The 25000-nt window shown below is 43.4% G+C and overlaps 1 protein-coding gene across 1 annotated transcript in view; it reads right to left on the reverse strand.

Annotated features, from left to right (window-relative positions):
• Positions 1-25000, reverse strand: part of si:dkey-215k6.1 (transmembrane protein 132C) — a 469509-nt gene that overhangs the window by 219648 nt on the left and 224861 nt on the right. Inside the window, exon 3 of the mRNA XM_064935774.1 lies at positions 15370-15513. Coding sequence (XP_064791846.1) covers positions 15370-15513 — 144 coding nt within the window. The remainder of the gene's footprint in view (positions 1-15369; positions 15514-25000) is intronic.

Raw genomic sequence — 25000 nt, forward strand, 5'->3', positions numbered from 1 at the left:
AACGCTCTAACCACTAGTCTACCCTGCCGCCCCCATCCCACCCATCTCTGCTGGACACCCTCTCAGATTCCTACGCAGAATATATATTTCAACTATGCTGTGATGTTTAACATACAATTTCAATCTATCTAATCAAATAGAATCCCCAGAGTACTAGTTGAGGAAAAATACTTTTATTTTATTTATTTTTAGTAAGAGTAAGAGTATTAGTATATTATTAATTGACTGACCGGGTCTCTCCAGATCTCCTAACAGTACTATTTCTCGGGTCAATAGATTCATGTTATGCTTTTTCACCCATTCCTGACACTGAGACCAGAAAAAGGCTACTGGAGGGCAATACCGGAACAAATGGTCTATTGATTCTCTACCCTCACAACCAAATCTGCAGAGCTGCAATGGCTGTGCTCCAAATATTCTAAATGTTGTTGGTGGCATGAATTCTGTACAATAATTCTAGCTGAAAAGCACAAAGTCTTGAATATCAACTCATTCACACTGTACCATGGAATCAGTACATCAAAAATCTATTCTCAACTATTTTACAATCTGTATGGCACAGCTGTCAACATCCTGGTCCTCAAATGAAACTGGTATCCTTTCCTGTTTATGCTATTTTTATTCCTCCTCCAGTTTTGATCCTTTATATTGGGCAGACAGACCAGTTCCCTACCTCCTCCCTCTGCCACCCTCCTCCTCCAGTATTGATCCTTTATATTGGGCAGACAGACCAGTTCCCTTCCTCCTCCCGCTGCCACCTGCCTCCTCCATTTTTGGGGTAATGCTGGATTTCAATTGGTTGTAATCTTGGATTGAGCAGACCTTCCTGTACAATTCTGACACATCCATACAAGACATAACTCTACCATTCCAATTTACAATATCATTTAAAAACAAAATACACCTTTCAAACACATTTTCCATAAATACAGGTCTTTTATCAAACTGTATATTTGAGTTCAGCCACAATATTTGTTTTAACATGTGGTTCTGTCTCCTCGGGGCGATGACATTTAAATTGTAGTCAGCTCTGCAACGCTTGTTTGAATAAGAGAGATACGTTGAAAAAGGTTCCATTTTCAATTAATCCAAAAAAATGAGACATGGCAATCTGCACAAAGGCAAAAAGGCCATTTTTACGCTTTTCTTAGTAATCTACTGGAGAACCATATAAGGTTCAAGTAAAACTGTTGAATAAGTAAAGCTTTTAGAAAGAGGTTTAGTGCTTTTATATTTAATAATCTCAACTGTAAAGATTTTATCTTATTATTTCAATCCAAATTATCATCTAATCTTTACAGAGCTGCTGACTAAGCTGTCTGACAAAATCACTATTTTAGTAGTTCTCAAAGTAAATCAAATATACTTTTCTGACGGCTGAATACCAACTGTCAATCACTTATATCATGACTGCTGAATACCAACTGTCAATCACTTAGATCATGACTGCTGAATACCAACTGTCAATCACTTAGATCATTGACTGCTGAATACCAACTGTCAATCACTTAGATCATTGACTGCTGAATACCAACTGTCAATCACTTAGATCATTGACTGCTGAATACCAACTGTCAATCACTTAGATCATGACTGCTGAATACCAACTGTCAATCACTTAGATCATTGACTGCTGAATACCAACTGTCAATCACTTAGATCATGACTGCTGAATACCAACTGTCAATCGCTTAGATCATGATTGCTGAATACCAACTGTCAATCACTTAGATCATTGACTGCTGAATACCAACTGTCAATCACTTAGATCATTGACTGCTGAATACCAACTGTCAATCACTTAGATCATTGACTGCTGAATACCAACTGTCAATCACTTAGATCATGACTGCTGAATACCAACTGTCAATCACTTAGATCATTGACTGCTGAATACCAACTGTCAATCACTTAGATCATTGACTGCTGAATACCAACTGTCAATCGCTTAGATCATGATTGCTGAATACCAACTGTCAATCACTTAGATCATTGACTGCTGAATACCAACTGTCAATCACTTAGATCATGACTGCTGAATACCAACTGTCAATCACTTAGATCATGATTGCTGAATACCAACTGTCAATCACTTAGATCATTGACTGCTGAATACCAACTGTCAATCACTTAGATCATGACTGCTGAATACCAACTGTCAATCGCTTAGATCATGATTGCTGAATACCAACTGTCAATCACTTAGATCATTGACTGCTGAATACCAACTGTCAATCACTTAGATCATTGACTGCTGAATACCAACTGTCAATCACTTAGATCATGACTGCTGAATACCAACTGTCAATCGCTTAGATCATGATTGCTGAATACCAACTGTCAATCACTTAGATCATGACTGCTGAATACCAACTGTCCATCACTTAGATCATGTATTCTCAGGGAGAGATACAACAAAGAAACGTACCTCTATGTATCCCCTCTTGATCACGCTTTCTTCTGCCACTTCCGTAGCATAAAAGAAACATAGACTGGACAAGTAGCCACGCAATGGACTTTGGTCATTGTAGTTAATTATCGTGTTTTTCTGCGCTACACTATGTAGAACATGGCGGCAGGTAGCCTAGTGGTTAGAGTGTAGAGGTGGCAGGTAGCCTAGTGGTTAGAGTGTAGAGGCGGCAGGTAGCCTAGTGGTTAGAGTGTAGAGGTGGCAGGTAGCCTAGTGGTTAGAGAGTAGAGGCGGCAGGTAGCCTAGTGGTTAGAGTGTAGAGGCGGCAGGTAGCCTAGTGGTTAGAGTGTAGAGGTGGCAGGTAGCCTAGTGGTTAGAGTGTAGAGGTGGCAGGTAGCCTAGTGGTTAGAGCGTAGAGGTGGCAGGTAGCCTAGTGGTTAGAGTGTAGAGGTGGCAGGTAGCCTAGTGGTTAGAGTGTAGAGGTGGCAGGTAGCCTAGTGGTTAGAGTGTAGAGGCGGCAGGTAGCCTAGTGGTTAGAGTGTAGAGGCGGCAGGTAGCCTAGTGGTTAGAGTGTAGAGGTGGCAGGTAGTCTAGTGGTTAGAGTGTAGAGGTGGCAGGTAGCCTAGTGGTTAGAGTGTAGAGGCGGCAGGTAGCCTAGTGGTTAGAGTGTAGAGGCGGCAGGTAGCCTAGTGGTTAGAGTGTAGAGGTGGCAGGTAGCCTAGTGGTTAGAGAGTAGAGGCGGCAGGTAGCCTAGTGGTTAGAGTGTAGAGGCGGCAGGTAGCCTAGTGGTTAGAGTGTAGAGGTGGCAGGTAGCCTAGTGGTTAGAGTGTAGAGGTGGCAGGTAGCCTAGTGGTTAGAGTGTAGAGGCGGCAGGTAGCCTAGTGGTTAGAGTGTAGAGGCGGCAGGTAGTCTAGTGGTTAGAGTGTAGAGGCGGCAGGTAGCCTAGTGGTTAGAGTGTAGAGGCTGTCGTTTTGCCCCTGAGCAAGGCAGTTAACCCACTGTTCCCCTGAGCAAGGCAGTTAACCCACTGTTCCCCTGAGCAAGGCAGTTAACCCACTGTTCCCCTGAGCAAGGCAGTTAACCCACTGTTCCCCTGAGCAAGGCAGTTAACCCACTGTTCCCCTGAACAAGGCAGTTAACCCACTGTTCCCCTGAACAAGGCAGTTAACCCACTGTTCTCCGGGCGCCGAAGACGTGGATGTCGATTAAGGCAGCCCCCCGCTCCTCTCTGATTAAGAGGGGTTGGGTTAAATGTGGACGACACATTTCAGTTGAATGCATTCAGTTGTACAACTGACTTGTACGGCATTGAGCTTACAGAACAAAATACAGAACAAAATGAAATTAATAATAATTGAACTGAAGTTGGTTAATCGCTCAGCTCTACTTCTTACCCTAACCCCTTACCCTTACCCTTACCCTTACCCTAACCCTCACTCTCACCCTGACCCTGGCCCATACCCTTACCCTTACCCTAACCCTCACTCTCACCCTGACCCTGGCCCATACCCTTACCCTAACTCTCACCCTAACCCTAACCCTAACCCTTACCCTTACACTAACCCTGACCCTGACCCTAACCTTCACCTTCACCTTTACCCTAACCCATACCCATACCCTTACCCTAACCCTTACCCTAACCCTAACCCTAACCCATACCCTTACCCTTACCCTAACCCTTACCCTAACCCCTTACCCTAACCCTAACCCTTACCCTAACCATTAACCTTGCCCTTACCCTAACCCTGACCCTTACCCTGACCCTAACCCTTAACCTTACCCTTAACCATACCCATACCCTAACCCTTACCCACACCCTTACCCTAACCCTAAACCCTTACCCTTACCCTTACCCTTACCCTAACCCTTAACCTTACCCTTAACCATACCCTAACCCTAACCCTTACCCATACCCATACCCATACCCTTACCCTTACCCTAACCCTTACCCTTACCCCTTACCCTAACCCTAACCCTAAACCCTTACCCTAACCCTTACCCTTACCCCTTACCCTAACCCTTACCCCTTACCCTAACCTTTACCCCTTACCCTTACACTAACCCTAACCCCGTACCCTAACTAACCATAACACTCTCCACCTGGTGGTCGGCACCATATTCCCTATATAGTGCACTACTTTAAAACAGGGCTCCTAACGGAATAGGATGTCATTTCAGATTCACACACTGAGCACCTCGTTGCCTACATTCAGGAATATTTTATGTAACGTCAAAAACAGCTCATTCTGCAAAAGTCAACAAACAAACAATCAATTCTATGACAGAGTGGTAGCAGAGTATTTTGTTTCAGAAAATGTAAAGATGTCAATAATTCATTATTAGCAAATAAAAACGTTGGTCAATATTGTGGGTAGAGGTTTATATTGGGACCATCGTAACATATGTTCTTGTCAATTTAAATAGAGACTATTAGGTTTAACATCTCAGTCCTCTTAAAGCAGATGCAGTCTGTGGTGAAGCAACCGTGCTCTTTACAAATCAAGCTGCAGTGTTCCATTTTTGAATGACAGCCGCTTGCCCCCTTTCTATTTCAAATCTTACAGGGTTTTCGCAAACTGCGCCAGGCTGCACAGAGTGTAAAATGGAGCCCTTAAACTTACATTCATGAATGAAAATTGAACACTCGTAAGGAAACACTCGTTAGGAGACACTCGTTAGGAATTGCACGTTACATGTTTGACCCATATTTTTCCAACCACGTATTCGGCATGCAGCTTGACCCCGCTCATGACCCACCTCTTAAACAATTCTTACTTTAATCATGTGCGTTGTCTGTATCTAAACATGCTAAACCAATCAACATATATTCATGATCTTCATTCAAGAATGACATCAACGTCACATTGATTTACATGTAATAGACACGTTAGGGGCTGACCAGCCCAGTTGTAATATTCATGAAACAGAAAAAAGTGAAAATGTAGGATTATTACACAGGGTTATGTTTTTCAGGCCATTAAGAGGCTCATGTTGAACAATGTACATAAACGACGCCAGGACAGCGGAGTCAATCACCACCTTCCGGAGACACCTGAAACCCCACCTCTTCAAGGAATACCTAGGATAGGATAAAGTAATCCTTCTCACCCCCCCCCCCCTTAATGATTTAGATGCACTATTGTAAAGTGGCTGTTCCACTGGATGTCAGAAGGTGAATTCACCAATTTGTAAGTCGCTCTGGATAAGAGCGTCTGCTAAATGACTTAAATGTAAATGTAAATGTAAACCGCTATAGTTCCTTAATTAACAGCTCTTGATTTGGGATAAATTCTTAACATGATTTGTAAAAGACACCAAACCTTTTTAAAATATGAAACATCTCTTATATGTCATCTATCAGACATTTTTATTTTATTTAAATCAGACGTGACTTACAACAGTTAGGATGTACATTTTCACATCGGTGGCCCCAGCGGGATTCGAACCTGCAACCCTGGTGTTGCTCTCACCATGCTCTACCATGTGATTCACACAGGACCATTTCATAGCTACTTGACGATTATCTCTGTGTTCTCTACTTCCTGTAGGAAAAGCAGTAAAAAAAAAAAAAGATTACGACCATATAAGGCGCTGTGTCCTAAATGGCCTCCTGCGCACTATGTAACATACTTCTGCAGTCTGTCATCCCTGTCGGAGGAAAACTGCATTTTTATGACTGCACATTATTACTCATTATATCAAGCACCAGGATTTAGAGCAGGGATGGAAAACTGGTGGCCCGCGTACCCCCCCCCCTTGATCAACCCCCAAAAAATGTATCAATAAATAAATGTTGTTTCTATTTATTTTAATTCTTAGGAAATAATTTGGGAGCTCAAATTAATCTTGAGAGTTAGAACAGAATAGAATAGAATACAAAAAAGGTGTAATTTCGAAATGTGGTTGTGCATCAGTAGTTTCTCTCTTGTTACGTCACTGACAGGCACTCGATTAGCCATGTCCGCTAACTGCAACAATTTCTCTACACCCTGTTGCAAATGTGTAGAATTGCAGAAAATGTACTTTAAAACATACATTTTCCTCCAGACATCTACTTGTTTGTAAAGAAAAACTGATCAATAACAACAAAGGCTCATGAATGACATGTAACGTAATAAACAATATGTCTCCATAGAGCAAAAATCACATTACATGTCATTCATGAGCCTTTGTTGTTATTGATCAGTTTTTCTTTACAAACAATATGTTATCTGTTATGATATTACAGTCCTCTTATTTGTGGCATCGTTCAAATAGCACCCGAATGCCCTATGGGCCCTTGTCAATTCACAGAGAACTAGGAAAGCAAGAGAACTGGCTAGTTATCTAACTAGGTATAGTGCTGGAGCTATTTGACTGGGACTAGGCTGCATGATAGGGGCTGGGCTATAGAACGGGGCTATATGAGAGGTTACTATATAAATGAGGTTAATATATAGATGAGAGGTCAATATATAGATGAGGTTACTATATAAATGAGGTTAATATATAGATGAGAGGTCAATATATAGATGAGAGGTTAATATATAGATGAGGTTAATATATAGATGAGAGGTCAATATATAGATGAGGTTAATATATAGATGACAGGTTAATTTATAGATTAGGTAAATATATAGATGAGGTTAATATATAGATGAGAGGTCAATATATAGATGAGGTTACTATATAAATGAGGTTAATATATAGATGAGAGGTCAATATATAGATGAGAGGTTAATATATAGATGAGGTTAATATATAGATGAGAGGTCAATATATAGATGAGGTTAATATATAGATGACAGGTTAATTTATAGATTAGGTCAATATATAGATGAGGTTAATATATAGATGACAGGTTAATTTATAGATTAGGTAAATATATAGATCAGGTTAATATATAGATGAGGTTAATATATAGATGAGGTTAATATATAGATGAGGTTAATATATAGATGAGGTTAATATATAGATGACAGGTTAATATATAGATGAGGTTAATATATAGATGAGGTTTATATATAGATGAGGTTAATATATAGATGAGGTTAATATATAGATGAGGTTAATATATAGATGAGGTTTATATATAGATGAGGTTAATATATAGATGAGGTTAATATATAGATGAGGTTAATATATAGATGAGGTTTATATATAGATGAGGTTAATATATATATGAGAGGTTACTATATAAATGAGGTTAATATATAGATGAGAGGTCAATATATAGATGAGGTAAATATATAGATGAGGTTAATATATAGATGAGAGGTCAATATATAGATGAGGTTACTATATAAATGAGGTTAATATATAGATGAGAGGTTAATATATAGATGAGGTTAATATATAGATGACAGGTTAATATATAGATGAGGTTAATATATAGATGACAGGTTAATTTATAGATTAGGTAAATATATAGATGACAGGTTAATTTATAGATGAGGTTAATATATAGATGAGGTTAATATATAGATGAGATTAATATATAGATGAGGTTAATATATAGATGAGATTAATATATAGATGAGGTAAATATATAGATGAGGTTAATATATAGATGAGGTTAATATATAGATTAGGTAAATATATAGATGAGAGGTTAATATATAGATGAGGTTAATATATAGATGAGGTTTATATATAGATGAGATTAATATATAGATGAGGTTAATATATAGATGAGAGGTTAATATATAGATGAGGTTAATATATAGATGAGAGGTCAATATATAGATGAGGTTAATATATAGATGACAGGTTAATTTATAGATTAGGTAAATATATAGATGAGGTTAATATATAGATGAGGTTAATATATAGATGAGGTTTATATATAGATGAGGTTAATATATAGATGAGGTTAATATATAGATGAGGTAAATATATAGATGAGATTAATATATAGATCAGGTAATATATAGATGAGGTTTATATATAGATGAGGTTAATATATAGATGACAGGTTAATTTATAGATTAGGTAAATATATAGATGAGGTAAATATATAGATGAGATTAATATATAGATCAGGTTAATATATAGATGAGGTTTATATATAGATGAGGTTAATATATAGATGAGGTTAATATATAGATGAGGTAAATATATAGATGAGATTAATATAAAAATCAGGTTAATATATAGATGAGGTTTATATATAGATGAGGTTAATATATAGATGACAGGTTAATTTATAGATTAGGTAAATATATAGATGAGGTTAATATATAGATGAGGTTAATATATAGATGAGGTAAATACTGTATATAGATCAGGTTAATATATAGATGAGGTTAATATATAGATGAGGTTTATATATAGATGAGGTTAATATATAGATGAGGTTTATATATAGATGAGGTAAATATATAGATGAGATTAATATATAGATCAGGTTAATATATAGATGAGGTTTATATATAGATGAGGTTAATATATAGATGAGGTTTATATATAGATGAGGTTAATATATAGATGAGGTAAATATATAGATGTGGTTAATATATAGATGACAGGTTAATTTATAGATTAGGTAAATATATAGATGAGGTTAATATATAGATGAGATTAATATATAGATTAGGTAAATATATAGATGAGGTAAATACTGTATATAGATCAGGTTAATATATAGATGAGGTAAATATATAGATGAGGTTAATATATAGATGAGGTTTATATATAGATGACAGGTTAATATATAGATGAGGAAAATATATAGATGAGGTTTATATATAGATGGGGTTAATATATTGATGGGGAAAATATAGATGAGGTTTATATATATATTTTATCCCTGATTATCCCTGATGTCCTTACACAGCTCTCTTGTCTTGGCCATTGTGCAGAGGTTGGAATCTGTTTGATTGAGTGTGTGGACAGGTGTATTTTATACAGGTAACAAGTTCAAACAGGTGCAGTTAATACAGGTAATGAGTGGAGAACAGGAAGGCTTCTTAAAGAAAAACTAACAGGTCTGTGAGAGTCAGAATTCTTACTGGTTGGTAGGTGATCAAAATCTTATGTCATGCAGTAAAATGCAAATTAATTACTTAAAAATCATACTATGTGATTTTCTGGATTTTTGTTTTAGATTCCGTCTTTCACAGTTGAAGTGTACCTATGATAAAAAAAAATACAGACCTCTACATGCTTTGTAAGTAGGAAAACCTGCAAAATTGGCAGTGTATCAAATACTTGTTCTCCTCACTGTAGATGAGCGATTAATAAATACAGCTGGAAAAAAAATGAAGAGACCACTGCAAAATTACCAGATTCTCTGGATTTACAATTTATAGGTAAGTGTTTGGGTAAAAAAATGTCTTTGTTTTAGAATGGTCAGGGCATGAGTTGGGTGTGTTGTCTATGTTCCTTTTTCTATGTAGTATGTATGTGTTTGGCCTCTTATGGTTCTCAATCAGAGGCAGTTGTTGTTCGTTGTCTCTGATGGAGAATCATACTTAGGTAGCCTTTTCCCACTTGTGTTTCGTGGGTGATTGTTTTCACTGTACAGGACTGTTTTCTTTAGTTCATCCTTGTTATTTTGTTTTTGTGTTCATATTAATAAATTATCAATATGGACACTTTAAATTTTTTACATTTACATTACATTTAAGTCATTTAGCAGACGCTCTTATCCAGAGCGACTTACAAATTGGTGAATTCACCTTCTGACATCCAGTGGAACAGCCACTTTACCTTTATTTTACTAGGCAAGTCAGTTAAGAACAAATTCTTATTTTCAATGACGGCCTAGGAGCAGTGGGTTAACTGCCTGTTCAGGGGCAGAATGACAGATTTGTACCTTATCAGCTTGGGGATTCAAACTTGCAACCTCTCAGTTACTAGTCCAACGCTCTAACCACTAGGCTACCCTGCCACTTACTTAACCACTTACCACGCTGCACATTGGTCCTCCTCTTCTTCCATCACAGACGAGCGTTACAATCATTTAGAGTATTTCTTTGCAGAAAATGACAACCGGTCAAAATAACAAAAAATATGCAGTGTTGTCAGACCTCCAATAATGCAATAAAAATAAGTTTATATTCATTTTTAAACAACACAATACTAATGTTTTAACTCAATATTTGGTGGAATAACCCTGATTTTCAATCACAGCTTTCATGCGTCTTGGCATGCTCTCCACCAGTCTTTCACATTGATGTTGGGTGATTGAAGCATCTCGGCTTTGTTTGATGGCTCGTGACAATCCATATTCCTCTTGATCACATTCCAGAGGTTTTCAATGGGGTTCAGGTCTGGAGATTGGGCTGGACATGACAGGGTCTTGATCTGCTGGTCCTCCATCCACACCTTGATTGACCTGGCTGTGTGGCATGGAGCATTTTTTTTCCTACTGGAAAATACAATCCTCACATTGTCAGAGCAGAAGGAAGCAAGTTTTCTTCCAGGACAACCTTGTACGTGGCTTTATTGATGCGTCCTTAACAAAGACAAATCTGCCTGATTCCAGCCTTGCTGAAGCACCCCCAGATCATCACTGATCCTCCATCAAATTTCACAGTGGGCACGAGCCCTGGAGAGGCTTACAAGCCACAGTGTTTCGCACCCACTGTGAAATTTGGTGGAGGATCAGTGTCACCTTCCCAACAAGTCAAATGTGGTGGAGGATCGATACCACCTTTTCAACAAGCCAGTTCGTCAAATTTATGCCCTGCTATAGCTGCCAAGGTCAACTGTTAGTGCTGTTATTGTAAAGTGGAAACGTCTTGGAGCAACAACGGCTCAGCCGCAAAGTGGTAGGCCACACAAGCTCACAAAATGGGAACACTGAGTGCTGAAGAGAGTAGCACGTAAAAACCGTCTATCCTCAGTTGCAACACTCACTTCCCGTGTTCCAAACTGCCTCTGGAAGCAACGTCAGCACAATAACTGTTTGTCGGGGGCTTCATAAAACGGGTTTCCATAGCCAAGCAGCTGCACACAAGCCTAAGATCACCATAAGCTTTACCATCGGGCAGGCCGACGGACGGATCTGAGTTTGGCGGATGCCATGAGAACGCTACCTGCCCCAATGCATAGTGCCAACTGTATAGTTTGGTGGAGTTGGCATAATGCTCTGGTGCTGTTTTCCATGGTTTTTCATGATTTGGGCTAGGCCCCTTAGTTCCAGTGAAGTGAAATATTAATGCTACAGCATACAAGAAATTATAGACGATTCTGTGCTTCCAACTTTGTGTAAACAGTTTGGGAAGGCCCTTTCCTCTCATCAATATATTAACCTCATCTATACAATAAACTCTCATCTACAGTTGAAGTCGGAAGTTTACATACACTTAGGTTGGAGTCATTAAAACTTGTTTTTCAACCACTCCACACATTTCTTGTCAACAAACTATAGTTAGGACCACCGCTCATCCTCTACATTTCCTTAACTCCCGCTCATCCTCTACGTTTCTCCTACCGCTCATCCTCTATGTTTCCTTTCCTACCGCTCATCCTCTATGTTTCCTTTCCAACTGCTCATCCTCTACGTTTCATTTTCTACCACTCATCCTCTATGTTTCCTTTCCTACCGCTCATCCTCTACGTTTCCTTTCCAACCGCTCATCCTCTACGTTTCCTTTCCTACCGCTCGTCCTCTATGTTTCCTTTCCTACCGCTCGTCCTCTATGTTTCCTTTCCAACCGCTCATCCTCTATGTTTCCTTTCCTACCACTCATCCTCTACGTTTCACACTCACAGGGTGGAAAAAACTGCCGTTCCAAATTCACTCCATTCATTAAAATCCCAATTTAACCAACACATCTATTGTTGTGACTACCTGGATCTACCATTTTGGTATTGAATCCAAACCATATGATTTGAATGAAAAGTATTTGAATACACAACATGAAAAGATGTATGTAAGAAGCGCACATCCTTTCACATATTAAACAGCATATAAACACTGTAAATAGGTCAGGAGCCAGACAGGGAGCCTGAATGATTTAGGCTGTATTATTATCAGCCTATTATTGAAATCATTTCAAGACTACAGCCTACAAAGAAATACATTGTGAAGCATTTGCGAGTGTGACACACTAGGCTGCCATAAACATTAAGCGTTCAGCATTTAAACAACATTTAGTTGTATTCAATTATTATAGTCTATAAATTGCGCATAAAGGCTGTGACTTACTTAGAATTCAATTTAAAAAAAATGATATGACAAAGGCCTTATTAGGCTTTTGAATTCCCAGAGTCCGTGGCTTCAGGCTCTCGCCACGGTGCTTGGAGAGAAGGACAGCAGCGGAACATACCCTCTCTGTGCTTACAGAGACACTGGGGAGGCTCAACACCCTTCGGGCAAACTCTTGCCAGTCTTGTCAGGGATGCAGAGTTGTTTTTGTATTTGTCTATAGGTAGGCCTAAAGGATTTTAGGCAAAATAGCCCAATCAAAACAGAAAGATCCTTGAAAGAGGTTGTATGACATCAGGCCTTTGATCCAACATCAATGATGGTCTATTGTATAGATAATAGAACCAAAATGAACCAAACTTTTAAGAGGTCAGATTTTATTTTATTTTATAAATACTTTGCTACAACGACACACTTAGTTATCTACCCACCTCATTCCTTTCTGTTAGGATGTGCATGTAGTAAGTACACCTTCATGTATTTTCAGATTCCACAATGGTTCTTTAGTTGTGGACACTACATCACCACACTCCCTCTCTTGCTCTTGGTCCTCATCTTTGTCACCTTGATTTTGCACCTGAGTATTTTATCATTTTCTTTATGAAAATATTTAGTGAACTCCATGAGTTCTTGCTAAAGCAAGTCGCTATAGCAGCACACAAGTAGACTCCAAATGAATGCTGGGCCAGCCACGCCCTGAGTTTGTTAAATGAAGTCAGCGCTACTGGAGCGAAATTGGAGCGGGCGAGAAGGACAACGCTCTAGCCAGCACTCAGCTCCACTCACATCCTCTAATTCAGACTAGCCAGCACTCAGCTCCACTCACATCCTCTAATTCAGACTAGCCAGCACTCAGCTCCACTCACATACTCTAATTCAGACTAGCCAGCACTAACACAATGGAGATATTGACAAAATGCTGTCTGAATACCTACTAAAATGTTTTATGCAACTCCCCTGTTAGCTATGTAGCATTTATACGTCTGAATGGTCTACACAATATCATCATCATCCAGGAGGCATCTACGGTTTTCTTGAATCAAGCAACGATGCCAGCCTCCTTCAGTCAAACCCTGGGCACCAACCAACAACCCAAGTCGTCCAATTAACTAGAAACCAAACAGAAGAAAACAAGCTGAAACGGGGAGGGAACTTCCTGAATTTGTCCAATAAGAAACGTTGCAAAAGCCTACACATTGAGGACAAGTGTGACTCGTTTAGCCCAGTTTAGCCCAGGGTTAACAAATGCTTGTGTGAACTAATCTAGCCCCGGGTCAGTCTAGCCTGGGGTTTAGAACAATGCAGTGTAGAAAGGCCTACGGAGGAACTAGGGGAACTGGAGATGACCACTCAGAGTTTACACACTGAGGAACTAGTGGAACGGAAGTTGCCAGTTATATATGCAACAACAGCAGGGAATCTCAAAACTCTCCTCCACACCAGTCCGAGTTCTTCTTCTGCCTACAAAACCTGCCATGGGGCTTTCTGCTTTTCCTCTAGGGTTGACTAGAGCCTAACCCACCAACCTTACTATCCTGGCCCCTTACCTTCTAACTGGTCCTCCTCCCTCATCCTCCTCCCTCATCCTCCTCCCTCATCCTCCTCTCTTCTCTCTCCTCCCTTCTCCTACGTCCTCCTCCCTCATCCTCCTCCCTCGTCCTCCTCCCTCATCCTCCTCTCTTCTCTCTCCTCCCTTCTCCTACGTCCTCCTCCCTCATCCTCCTCCCTCATCCTCCTCCCTTCTCCTTCCACCCTTCTCGAGAGCCGGTGAAAGACTCGATGTTCACCATACGACCCGGCAAACAAATCTATGTTCCACCCTCTTCATTTTGTAACTATTATGAAACTAGTTGCAACGGGCTATTGGCAACAACTGAATCGGAGGAAACATTAAAGTGCCAGAACCAATTTTCTCCAGCATATAAAAACCCGAAGTATGAGGACTGAGCAATTACCGGCCGGCCTGACAGATTTAGTATGACACTGGGGTCATACATTTCCAGTGCAGCTTGTCAGCAGAGGGGAGGGTGGGAGGAGGAGGGAGGAGGATGAGGGAGGAGGATAAGGGAGGAGGAGGGAGGAGGATGAGGGAGGAGGAGGGAGGGATCGCTCACTCTAGGCTTTAGCCAACAGCTAACAGGCCTGCATAAATCCAGAGCAATCCACACTCAACCCTCCACCCCAGTCCGCCAATTAGACATCTCCCAGCACAGGCCGCCGCCCCTTAAACCCAACTCCCTCACTCTCCATATTCACCTGTGAGGTGAGGCGAGGTTAAGGTTTAGCGCTCCACTATGAGCTACCAGAAGCCTGTAGTGCTGATCCTGACCTTCGATCCTGTGCTGTCCCCGTGGGGCTGACGTTTTATCAAACTAGTAGTTTTATGTAGCCAGTACCTGTAATACTGTAAATTTGAAATTGTAAACATACTTTTTTTTTTTTTACCTTTATTTAACTAAGCAAGTCAGTTAAGAACAAATTCTTATATAAAATGACGGCCTACCCCGGGCAAACCCTAATCCGACGACGCTGGGCCAATTGTGCGCTGCCCTATGGGTCTCCCAATCACGGCTGATTGTAATACAGCCTGGAATCAAACCAGTGTCTGTAGTCACGCCTCTTGCACTGAGATGCAGTGCCTTAGACCGCTGCGCCACTCGGGAGCCCGAGTGGGCAATCTGCAAGCATAACATCTAGTGATCAAGACTAAATGACTGTGTGTCCAGTAATCAGTTGATAAGACGGCAGGGATAATGTAATTTGTCCTACCATTAGGAGTAAATAACAGCATTATATTGTCATAGTGTTTTGAAAAGGCTCCTACCTTTCCCCTGTAGAGCTGGCCTTCCTCTGGCAGAACACGGACAATGAGGGACTTCCGGGTAGCGTTTCCTGTTTGATCTCCCAGGCAGAAGCCACATTGCTGGGCTTCACTGACACAAAGTTGACTCCTTGTTTGAACAGGGCTCTGGAGATGGGAAGCATGAACATGGTTAAGGCCAATAATACAGCACAGTAGACAGGCTCTGGAGGCACACACATACACACACACACACACACACACACACACACACACACACACACACACACACACACACACACACACACACACACACACACACACACACACACACACACACACACACACACACACACACACACACACACACACACACACACGTGCATTCGTTAACACACTTCTTTAAAAAAAAAATCAATGGCAGTCATTTGCCAACAGCTTTTGTGACAGCTTACAATCATGTTGACATCGTTCAAACCCTTATGCATAGCGAAGATAATTTGAGAACATTTCATATCTCTGATTGGTATGTAATGTGATCCTCCATGGAGAACGTGTCTGTCTGTCTGTCTGTCTGTCTGTCTGTCTGTCTGTCTGCTCCTGTGTGCAGGACATGTATTATTGTGTTGGGGTGAAGGATGTCTCCTTCCTCCCGTACTGTCCAGAATCCTGCCCTCTCCCCTCCTTCTCCCCCTCCCAAGTTTCCTTTAATACTGCCTCGGCTGACTCCGCTACTCATCACCTTGACAAGATACTCTGGGAGTTTATTAAACGAGCAAGTTATTAGAAGGTGCCAATGACCTTGGCAAGAGCACCGACGGAAAACAAAATAAGAAACTTCCTTTCAAAAGAAACCCACAACCCCTTTTTCTTTTGTCTCTCGTTTGTCCTTGTGTCTTGCCAGAGACTGCTGTTGCGAATGTGTCACGCTGTTCTTACTGTTTTGTCGAGAACAAGAAGGCTCCTTTGGGCTTGGGAGATCCCGCGCTCGACTAGAAAATGCACTTTTCCTTCAGAAACTCTTCCAAACAGTTGGGGAAAATACTTTATGTTAAGGACAAACTTGTTCCCAGTGGCTGTGGGACAGAAAAAAAAAGCAAAACCACAGTCCCCCAAAACCATTCTTTCATAATTTAAGACCATTGTTAAGTAAAACCAATGTCTCTCCTTTTAGAGGACTGTTTCACCTATTTTATTTTACTGCTCATGTCCCTTTATAACAATTTACTTCCAAGGACCTTACAGTAAAACATAGTCTGTAAAAACAACATTTGAGACTGTGAAAGCAACAAAATAAAAATCTATAAACTGTAAATTATGTACTAGAACTGAACTGGGGAGGAAGGTAATGAAAATATAACCCAGTCTGGCTATTTTCTGGAAAGCATTGGACTTTTCCAACATCTTTTCATGACAAGGTTGCCAATAAAACACAGACAGTCAATCAAGTACTCACCCACACGATAAAACAACATATACTGTATGTATAGGGGTCAACGTGTATGTTTCCACAACTACAGTGGGTGAATCGCTAAAATCAACTCTATGTTATAGATCATAGGCTACATAGAGATGTAAGGTATCACGACAAACAGTACATGCCTCATTACTGTAACGAGAGAACACTCTCAACCTTGCTCCCAATTAGTGTCCCAACTAAGTGCAGACATTCTCCCCTACTGTCCCAACTAAGTGCAGACATTCTCCCCTACTGTCCCAACTAAGTGCAGACATTTTCCCCTACTGTCCCAACTAGTACAGACATTCTCCCCTACTGTCCCAACTAGTACAGATATTCTCCCCTACTGTCCTGACTAAGTGCAGATATTCTCCCCTACTGTCCCAACTAAGTGCAGACATTCTCCCCTACTGTCCCAACTAGTACAGACATTCTCCCCTACTGTCCCAACTAAGTGCAGACATTCTCCCCTACTGTCCCAACTGAGTGCAGACATTCTCCCCTACTGTCCCAACTAAGTGCAGACATTTTCCCCTACTGTCCCAACTAAGTGCAGACATTCTCCCCTACTGTCCCAACTAAGTGCAGACATTCTCCCCTACTGTCCCAACTAGTAGACATTCTCCCCTACTGTCCCAACTAAGTGCAGACATTCTCCCCTACTGTCCTGACTAAGTACAGACATTCTCCCCTACTGTCCCAACTAAGTGCAGACATTCTCCCCTACTGTCCTGACTAAGTACAGACATTCTCCCCTACTGTCCCAACTAGTACAGACATTCTCCCCTACTGTCCCAACTAGTACAGACATTCTCCCCTACTGTCCCAACTAAGTGCAGACATTCTCCCCTACTGTCCTGACTAAGTACAGACATTCTCCCCTACTGTCCCAACTAGTACAGACATTCTCCCCTACTGTCCTGACTAAGTACAGACATTCTCCCCTACTGTCCTGACTGAGTGCAGACATTCTCCCCTACTGTCCCAACTAGTGCAGACATTCTCCCCTACTGTCCCAACTAGTACAGACATTCTCCCCTACTGTCCTGACTAAGTACAGACATTCTCCCCTACTGTCCCAACTAGTGCAGACATTCTCCCCTACTGTCCCAACTAGTGCAGATATTCTCCCCTACTGTCCCAACTAGTACAGACATTCTCCCCTACTGTCCTGACTAAGTACAGACATTCTCCCCTACTGTCCCAACTAGTGCAGACATTCTCCCCTACTGTCCCAACTAGTACAGACATTCTCCCCTACTGTCCTGACTAAGTACAGACATTCTCCCCTACTGTCCTGACTGAGTACAGACATTCTCCCCTACTGTCCCAACTAGTACAGACATTCTCCCCTACTGTCCCAACTAGTACAGACATTCTCCCCTACTGTCCCAACTAGTACAGACATTCTCCCCTACTGTCCCAACTAGTACAGACATTCTCCCCTACTGTCCCAACTAGTGCAGACATTCTCCCCTACTGTCCCAACTAGTACAGACATTCTCCCCTACTGTCCCAACTAGTACAGACATTCTACCCTACTGTCCTGACTGAGTGCAGACATTCTGCCCTACTGTCCCAACTAGTGCAGACATTCTCCCCTACTGTCCCAACTAGTGCAGACATTCTCCCCTACTGTCCTGACTGAGTGCAGACATTCTCCCCTACTGTCCCAACTAGTGCAGACATTCTCCCCTACTGTCCCAACTAGTGCAGACATTCTCCCCTACTGTCCCAACTAGTACAGACATTCTCCCCTACTGTCCTGACTGAGTGCAGACATTCTCCCCTACTGTCCTGACAGAGTGCAGACATTCTCCCCTACTGTCCCAACTAGTGCAGACATTCTCCCCTACTGTCCTGACAGAGTGCAGACATTCTCCCCTACTGTCCCAACTAGTGCAGACATTCTCCCCTACTGTCCTGACAGAGTGCAGACATTCTCCCCTACTGTCCCAACTAGTGCAGACATTCTCCCCTACTGTCCTGACTGAGTGCAGACATTCTCCCCTACTGTCCCAACTAGTACAGACATTCTCCCCTACTGTCCTGACTAAGTGCAGACATTCTCCCCTACTGTCCCAACTAAGTGCAGACATTCTCCCCTACTGTCCCAACTAGTACAGACATTCTCCCCTACTGTCCCAACTAAGTGCAGACATTCTCCCCTACTGTCCCAACTAGTACAGACATTCTCCCCTTCTGTCCCAACTAAGTGCAGACATTCTCCCCTACTGTCCCAACTAGTACAGACATTCTCCCCTACTGTCCCAACTAAGTGCAGACATTCTCCCCTACTGTCCCAACTAGTACAGACATTCTCCCCTTCTGTCCCAACTAAGTGCAGACATTCTCCCCTACTGTCCCAACTAGTACAGACATTCTCCCCTACTGTCCCAACTAGTGCAGACATTCTCCCCTACTGTCCCAACTAGTGCAGACATTCTCCCCTACTGTCCTGACAGAGTGCAGACATTCTCCCCTACTGTCCTGACTGAGTACAGACATTCTCCCCTACTGTCCCAACTAGTACAGACATTCTCCCCTACTGTCCCAACTAAGTGCAGACATTCTCCCCTACTGTCCCAACTAGTACAGACATTCTCCCCTACTGTCCTGACTGAGTGCAGACATTCTCCCCTACTGTCCCAACTAGTACAGACATTCTCCCCTACTGTCCCAACTAAGTGCAGACATTCTCCCCTACTGTCCCACCTAGCACAGACATTCTCCCCTACTGTCCCAACTAAGTGCAGACATTCTCCCCTACTGTCCCAACTAGTGCAGACATTCTCCCCTACTGTCCTGACTGAGTGCAGACATTCTCCCCTACTATCCTGACAGAGTGCAGACATTCTCCCCTACTGTCCCAACTAGTGCAGACATTCTCCCCTACTGTCCTGACTGAGTGCAGACATTCTCCCCTACTGTCCTGACTAAGTGCAGACATTCTCCCCTACTGTCCTGACAGAGTGCAGACATTCTCCCCTACTGTCCCAACTAGTGCAGACATTCTCCCCTACTGTCCTGACTGAGTGCAGACATTCTCTCCTACTGTCCCAACTAAGTGCAGACATTCTCCCCTACTGTCCCAACTAAGTGCAGACATTCTCCCCTACTGTCCCAACTAGTACAGACATTCTCCACTACTGTCCTGACTAAGTGCAGACATTCTCCCCTACTGTCCTGACAGAGTGCAGACATTCTCCCCTACTGTCCTGACAGAGTGCAGACATTCTCCCCTACTGTCCTGACTAAGTGCAGACATTCTCCCCTACTGTCCTGACAGAGTGCAGACATTCCCCCCTACTGTCCTGACTAAGTGCAGACATTCTCCCCTACTGTCCCAACTAGTGCAGACATTCTCCCCTATTCACAGAATAAAGTCCAGTTTAAATAGAACACTGAGGTTATTATGTGTTACTATTATCAACCTTTAATGCAGAGGGACTGACAGACAGTTTGAGTGTATGCGTGTGTGTGTGCGTGTGTGCGTGTGTGTGTGTGTGTGTGTGTGTGTGTGTGTGTGTGTGTGTGTGTGTGTGTGTGTGTGTGTGTGTGTGTGTGTGTGTGTGTGTGTGTGTGTGTGTGTGTGTGTGTGTGTGTGTGTGTGTGTGTGTGTGTGTGTGTGTGTGTGTGTGTGTGTGACACAGCAGTGAGACAAGGTCCTGTCCATCACACACCAAACCCAGACATGACGGGAGCCGAGGGAGGGGACACTCCAGGAGTCCAGAGGTCTGTCAACACAGGCACCAGGCAGCTCCTGACAGCCCAGACATTAAAGACAGTCAACATGCCCACAGTATCTACAGGCTGATCTCTGTTTAGTCCCACAGTATCTACAGGCTGATCTCTGTTTAGTCCCACAGTATCTACAGGCTGATCTCTGTTTAGTCCCACAGTATCTACAGGCTGATCTCTGTTTAGTCCCACAGTATCTACAGGCTGATCTCTGTTTAGTCCCACAGTATCTACAGGCTGATCTCTGTTTAGTCCCACAGTATCTACAGGCTGATCTCTGTTTAGTCCCACAGTATCTACAGGCTGATCTCTGTCTAGTCCCACAGTATCTACAGGCTGATCTCTGTTTAGTCCCACAGTATCTACAGGCTGATCTCTGTTTAGTCCCACAGTATCTACAGGCTGATCTCTGTCTAGTCCCACAGTATCTACAGGCTGATCTCTGTCTAGTCCCACAGTATCTGCAGGCTGATCTCTGTTTAGTCCCACAGTATCTACAGGCTGATCTCTGTTTAGTCCCACAGTATCTACAGGCTGATCTCTGTCTAGTCCCACAGTATCTACAGGCTGATCTATGTTTAGTCCCACAGTATCTACAGGCTGATCTCTGTTTAGTCCCACAGTATCTACAGGCTGATCTCTGTTTAGTCCCACAGTATCTACAGGCTGATCTCTGTTTAGTCCCACAGTATCTACAGGCTGATCTCTGTCTAGTCCCACAGTATCTACAGGCTGATCTCTGTTTAGTCCCACAGTATCTACAGGCTGATCTCTGTTTAATCCCACAGTATCTACAGGCTGATCTCTGTTTAGTCCCACAGTATCTAGAGGCTGATCTCTGTTTAGTATCACAGTATCTACAGGCTGATCTCTGTTTAGTCCCACAGTATCTACAGGCTGATCTCTGTTTAGTCCCACAGTATCTACAGGCTGATCTCTGTCTCGGGCCAGACTTCATTGAAGTGTGACATTTTCACAGCGCAAAATAGTTGTGTAATGTGCAAAAATACTGTAAACCTCATTATAATGTTGTCGTGTGATTGAATTTGAAACTTTCCTTCGACAATGAGTGTTATAAGAAGATGACTACTTAACTAGAGTAGTAAACACTAAAACTGTAGTAAACTGAACAATAAATAGTTGCTTCTTTATAGCGCACATTGTTCTAGAAAAGTTTCAAATGAAATCACACTGCTAGATTATAATGAGGTTCATGCACCGTTCGTTTGTTTGCTTTAGGGGGGACATCGGGAGGGGGAGAGGGGGAATGAGGAGAGAGGTGGGTGGGGTGGGGAGAGAGGGGGGTGGGGTGGGGAGAGAGGGTGGTGAGGAGAGAGGGGGTGAGGAGAGGGAGTGGGGTGGGGAGAGAGGGGGTGTGGAGAGATGGGGGTGAGGAGAGAGGGTGGGGTGGGGGAGAGGGGGTCAGGGGGAGAGAGGTGGGGTGGGGAGAGAGGGGGGTGGGGTGGGGAGAAAGGGGGTGTGGGGTGGGGAGAGAGGGTGGTGAGGAGAGAGGGGGTGAGGAGAGAGGTGGGGTGGGGAGAGAGGGGGGGTGTGGAGAGATGGGGGTGAGGAGAGTGAGAGGTGGGGTGGGGAGAGGGGGGACATCAGGGGGAGAGAGGTGGGGTGGGGAGAAGGGGGGTAGGGTGGGGAGAGAGGGGGTGGGGTGGGGAGAGAGGGTGGTGAGGAGAGAGGGGGTGAGGAGAGATTGGGGTGGGGAGAGAGGGGGTTGGGGAGAGAGGTGGGGTGGGGTGGGGAGAAAGGGGGGTGGGGTGGGGAGAGAGGGTGGTGAGGAGAGAGGGGGTGAGGAGAGAGGTGGGGTGGGGAGAGAGGGGGTGTGGAGAGATGGGGGTGAGGAGAGGGTGGGGTGGGGAGAGGGGGGTCAGGGGGAGAGAGGTGGGGTGGGGAGAAGGGGGTAGGGTGGGGAGAGAGGGGGTGAGGAGAGAGGTGGGGTGGGGTGGGGAGAGGGGGGGTCGGTGGGGAGAGAGGTGAAGGGGGGAGAGAGGGGTAAGGCACTTAGGGGATGCTAGGAAGCCATCTGAGGTCTGGGGGCCTGGTGTTGAGGCCCTGGCGGGGCCTGTTCATCAGTGAAGCGGGCACAAGGACAGAGTGACGCCGTGACTTACGGGCCGGGGGCATTGTGCACTGCGCGGCGGGCAGTAAATCGCCCCCGCTCGGACGGGCAGCACGGCTTGCAGGAGCGATAAGTCTGGGGCCGTTGCTTTACCTTGAAGCCCTCTAGAGGAGCCGTGTAATCGAATGAGTCAGATTTATACTACGGAGAGCCGAGGAGAGAGATCCTCTCTATCACTGCCTCCTCATTGTAGGCTAGTCTACACCCCCTCTTCTTCCTCCCCCTCCTCTTCCTCCCCCTCCTCTTCCTCCCCCTCCTCTTCCTCCCCCTCTGCTTCACAGTACCCTCTTATTCCTCTTTCCTTCATTCCTCTCTACACTCAGGAGAGTGACATTCCTCTCTACACTCAGGAGAATGACATTCCTCTCTACACTCAGGAGAGTGACATTCCTCTCTACACTCAGGAGAGTGACATTCCTCTCTACACTCAGGAGAGTGACATTCCTCTCTACACTCAGGAGAGTGACATTCCTCTCTACACTCAGGAGAGTGACATTCCTCTCTACACTCAGGAGAGTGACATTCCTCTCTACACTCAGGAGAGTGACATTCCTCTCTACACTCAGGAGAGTGACATTCCTCTCTACACTCAGGAGAGTGACATTCCTCTCTACACTCAGGAGAGTGACATTCCTCTCTACACTCAGGAGAATGACATTCCTCTCTACACTCAGGAGAGTGACATTCCTCTCTACACTCAGGAGAGTGACATTCCTCTCTACACTCAGGAGAGTGACATTCCTCTCTACACTCAGGAGAAAGACATTCCTCTCTACACTCAGGAGAAAGACATTCCTCTCTACACTCAGGAGAGTGACATTCCTCTCTACACTCAGGAGAGTGACATTCCTCTCTACACTCAGGAGAGTGACATTCCTCTCTACACTCAGGAGAATGACATTCCTCTCTACACTCAGGAGAAAGACATTCCTCTCTACACTCAGGAGAGTGACATTCCTCTCTACACTCAGGAGAGTGACATTCCTCTCTACACTCAGGAGAAAGACATTCCTCTCTACACTCAGGAGAAAGACATTCCTCTTTACACTCAGGAGAGTGACATTCCTCTCTACACTCAGGAGAGTGACATTCCTCTCTACACTCAGGAGAAAGACATTCCTCTTTACACTCAGGAGAGTGACATTCCTCTCTACACTCAGGAGAAAGACATTCCTCTCTACACTCAGGAGAAAGACATTCCTCTTTACACACAGGAGAGTGACATTCCTCTCTACACTCAGGAGAAAGACATTCCTCTCTACACTCAGGAGAAAGACATTCCTCTTTACACTCAGGAGAGTGACATTCCTCTCTACACTCAGGAGAAAGACATTCCTCTCTACACTCAGGAGAAAGACATTCCTCTTTACACACAGGAGAGTGACATTCCTCTCTACACTCAGGAGAAAGACATTCCTCTCTACACTCAGGAGAGTGACATTCCTCTCTACACTCAGGAGAGTGACATTCCTCTCTACACTCAGGAGAGTGACATTCCTCTCTACACTCAGGAGAAAGACATTCCTCTCTACACTCAGGAGAGTGACATTCCTCTCTACACTCAGGAGAAAGACATTCCTCTCTACACTCAGGAGAGTGACATTCCTCTCTACACTCAGGAGAAAGACATTCCTCTCTACACTCAGGAGAGTGACATTCCTCTCTACACTCAGGAGAAAGACATTCCTCTCTACACTCAGGAGAGTGACATTCCTCTCTACACTCAGGAGAGTGACATTCCTCTCTACACTCAGGAGAGTGACATTCCTCTCTACACTCAGGAGAAAGACATTCCTCTCTACACTCAGGAGAGTGACATTCCTCTCTACACTCAGGAGAGTGACATTCCTCTCTACACTCAGGAGAGTGACATTCCTCTCTACACTGAGGAGAAAGACATTCCTCTCTACACTCAGGAGAGTGACATTCCTCTCTACACTCAGGAGAAAGACATTCCTCTCTACACTCAGGAGAAAGACATTCCTCTCTACACTCAGGAGAAAGACATTCCTCTCTACACTCAGGAGAGTGACATTCCTCTCTACACTCAGGAGAGTGACATTCCTCTCTACACTCAGGAGAGTGACATTCCTCTCTACACTCAGGAGAAAGACATTCCTCTCTACACTCAGGAGAGTGACATTCCTCTCTACACTCAGGAGAAAGACATTCCTCTCTACACTCAGGAGAAAGACATTCCTCTCTACACTCAGGAGAGTGACATTCCTCTCTACACTCAGAAGTGACATTCCTCTCTACACTCAGGAGAGTGACATTCCTCTCTACACTCAGGAGAGTGACATTCCTCTCTACACTCAGGAGAA

This window comes from Oncorhynchus masou, chromosome 1 (assembly GCF_036934945.1).
Source record: "Oncorhynchus masou masou isolate Uvic2021 chromosome 1, UVic_Omas_1.1, whole genome shotgun sequence".
NCBI lineage: Eukaryota > Metazoa > Chordata > Actinopteri > Salmoniformes > Salmonidae > Oncorhynchus > Oncorhynchus masou.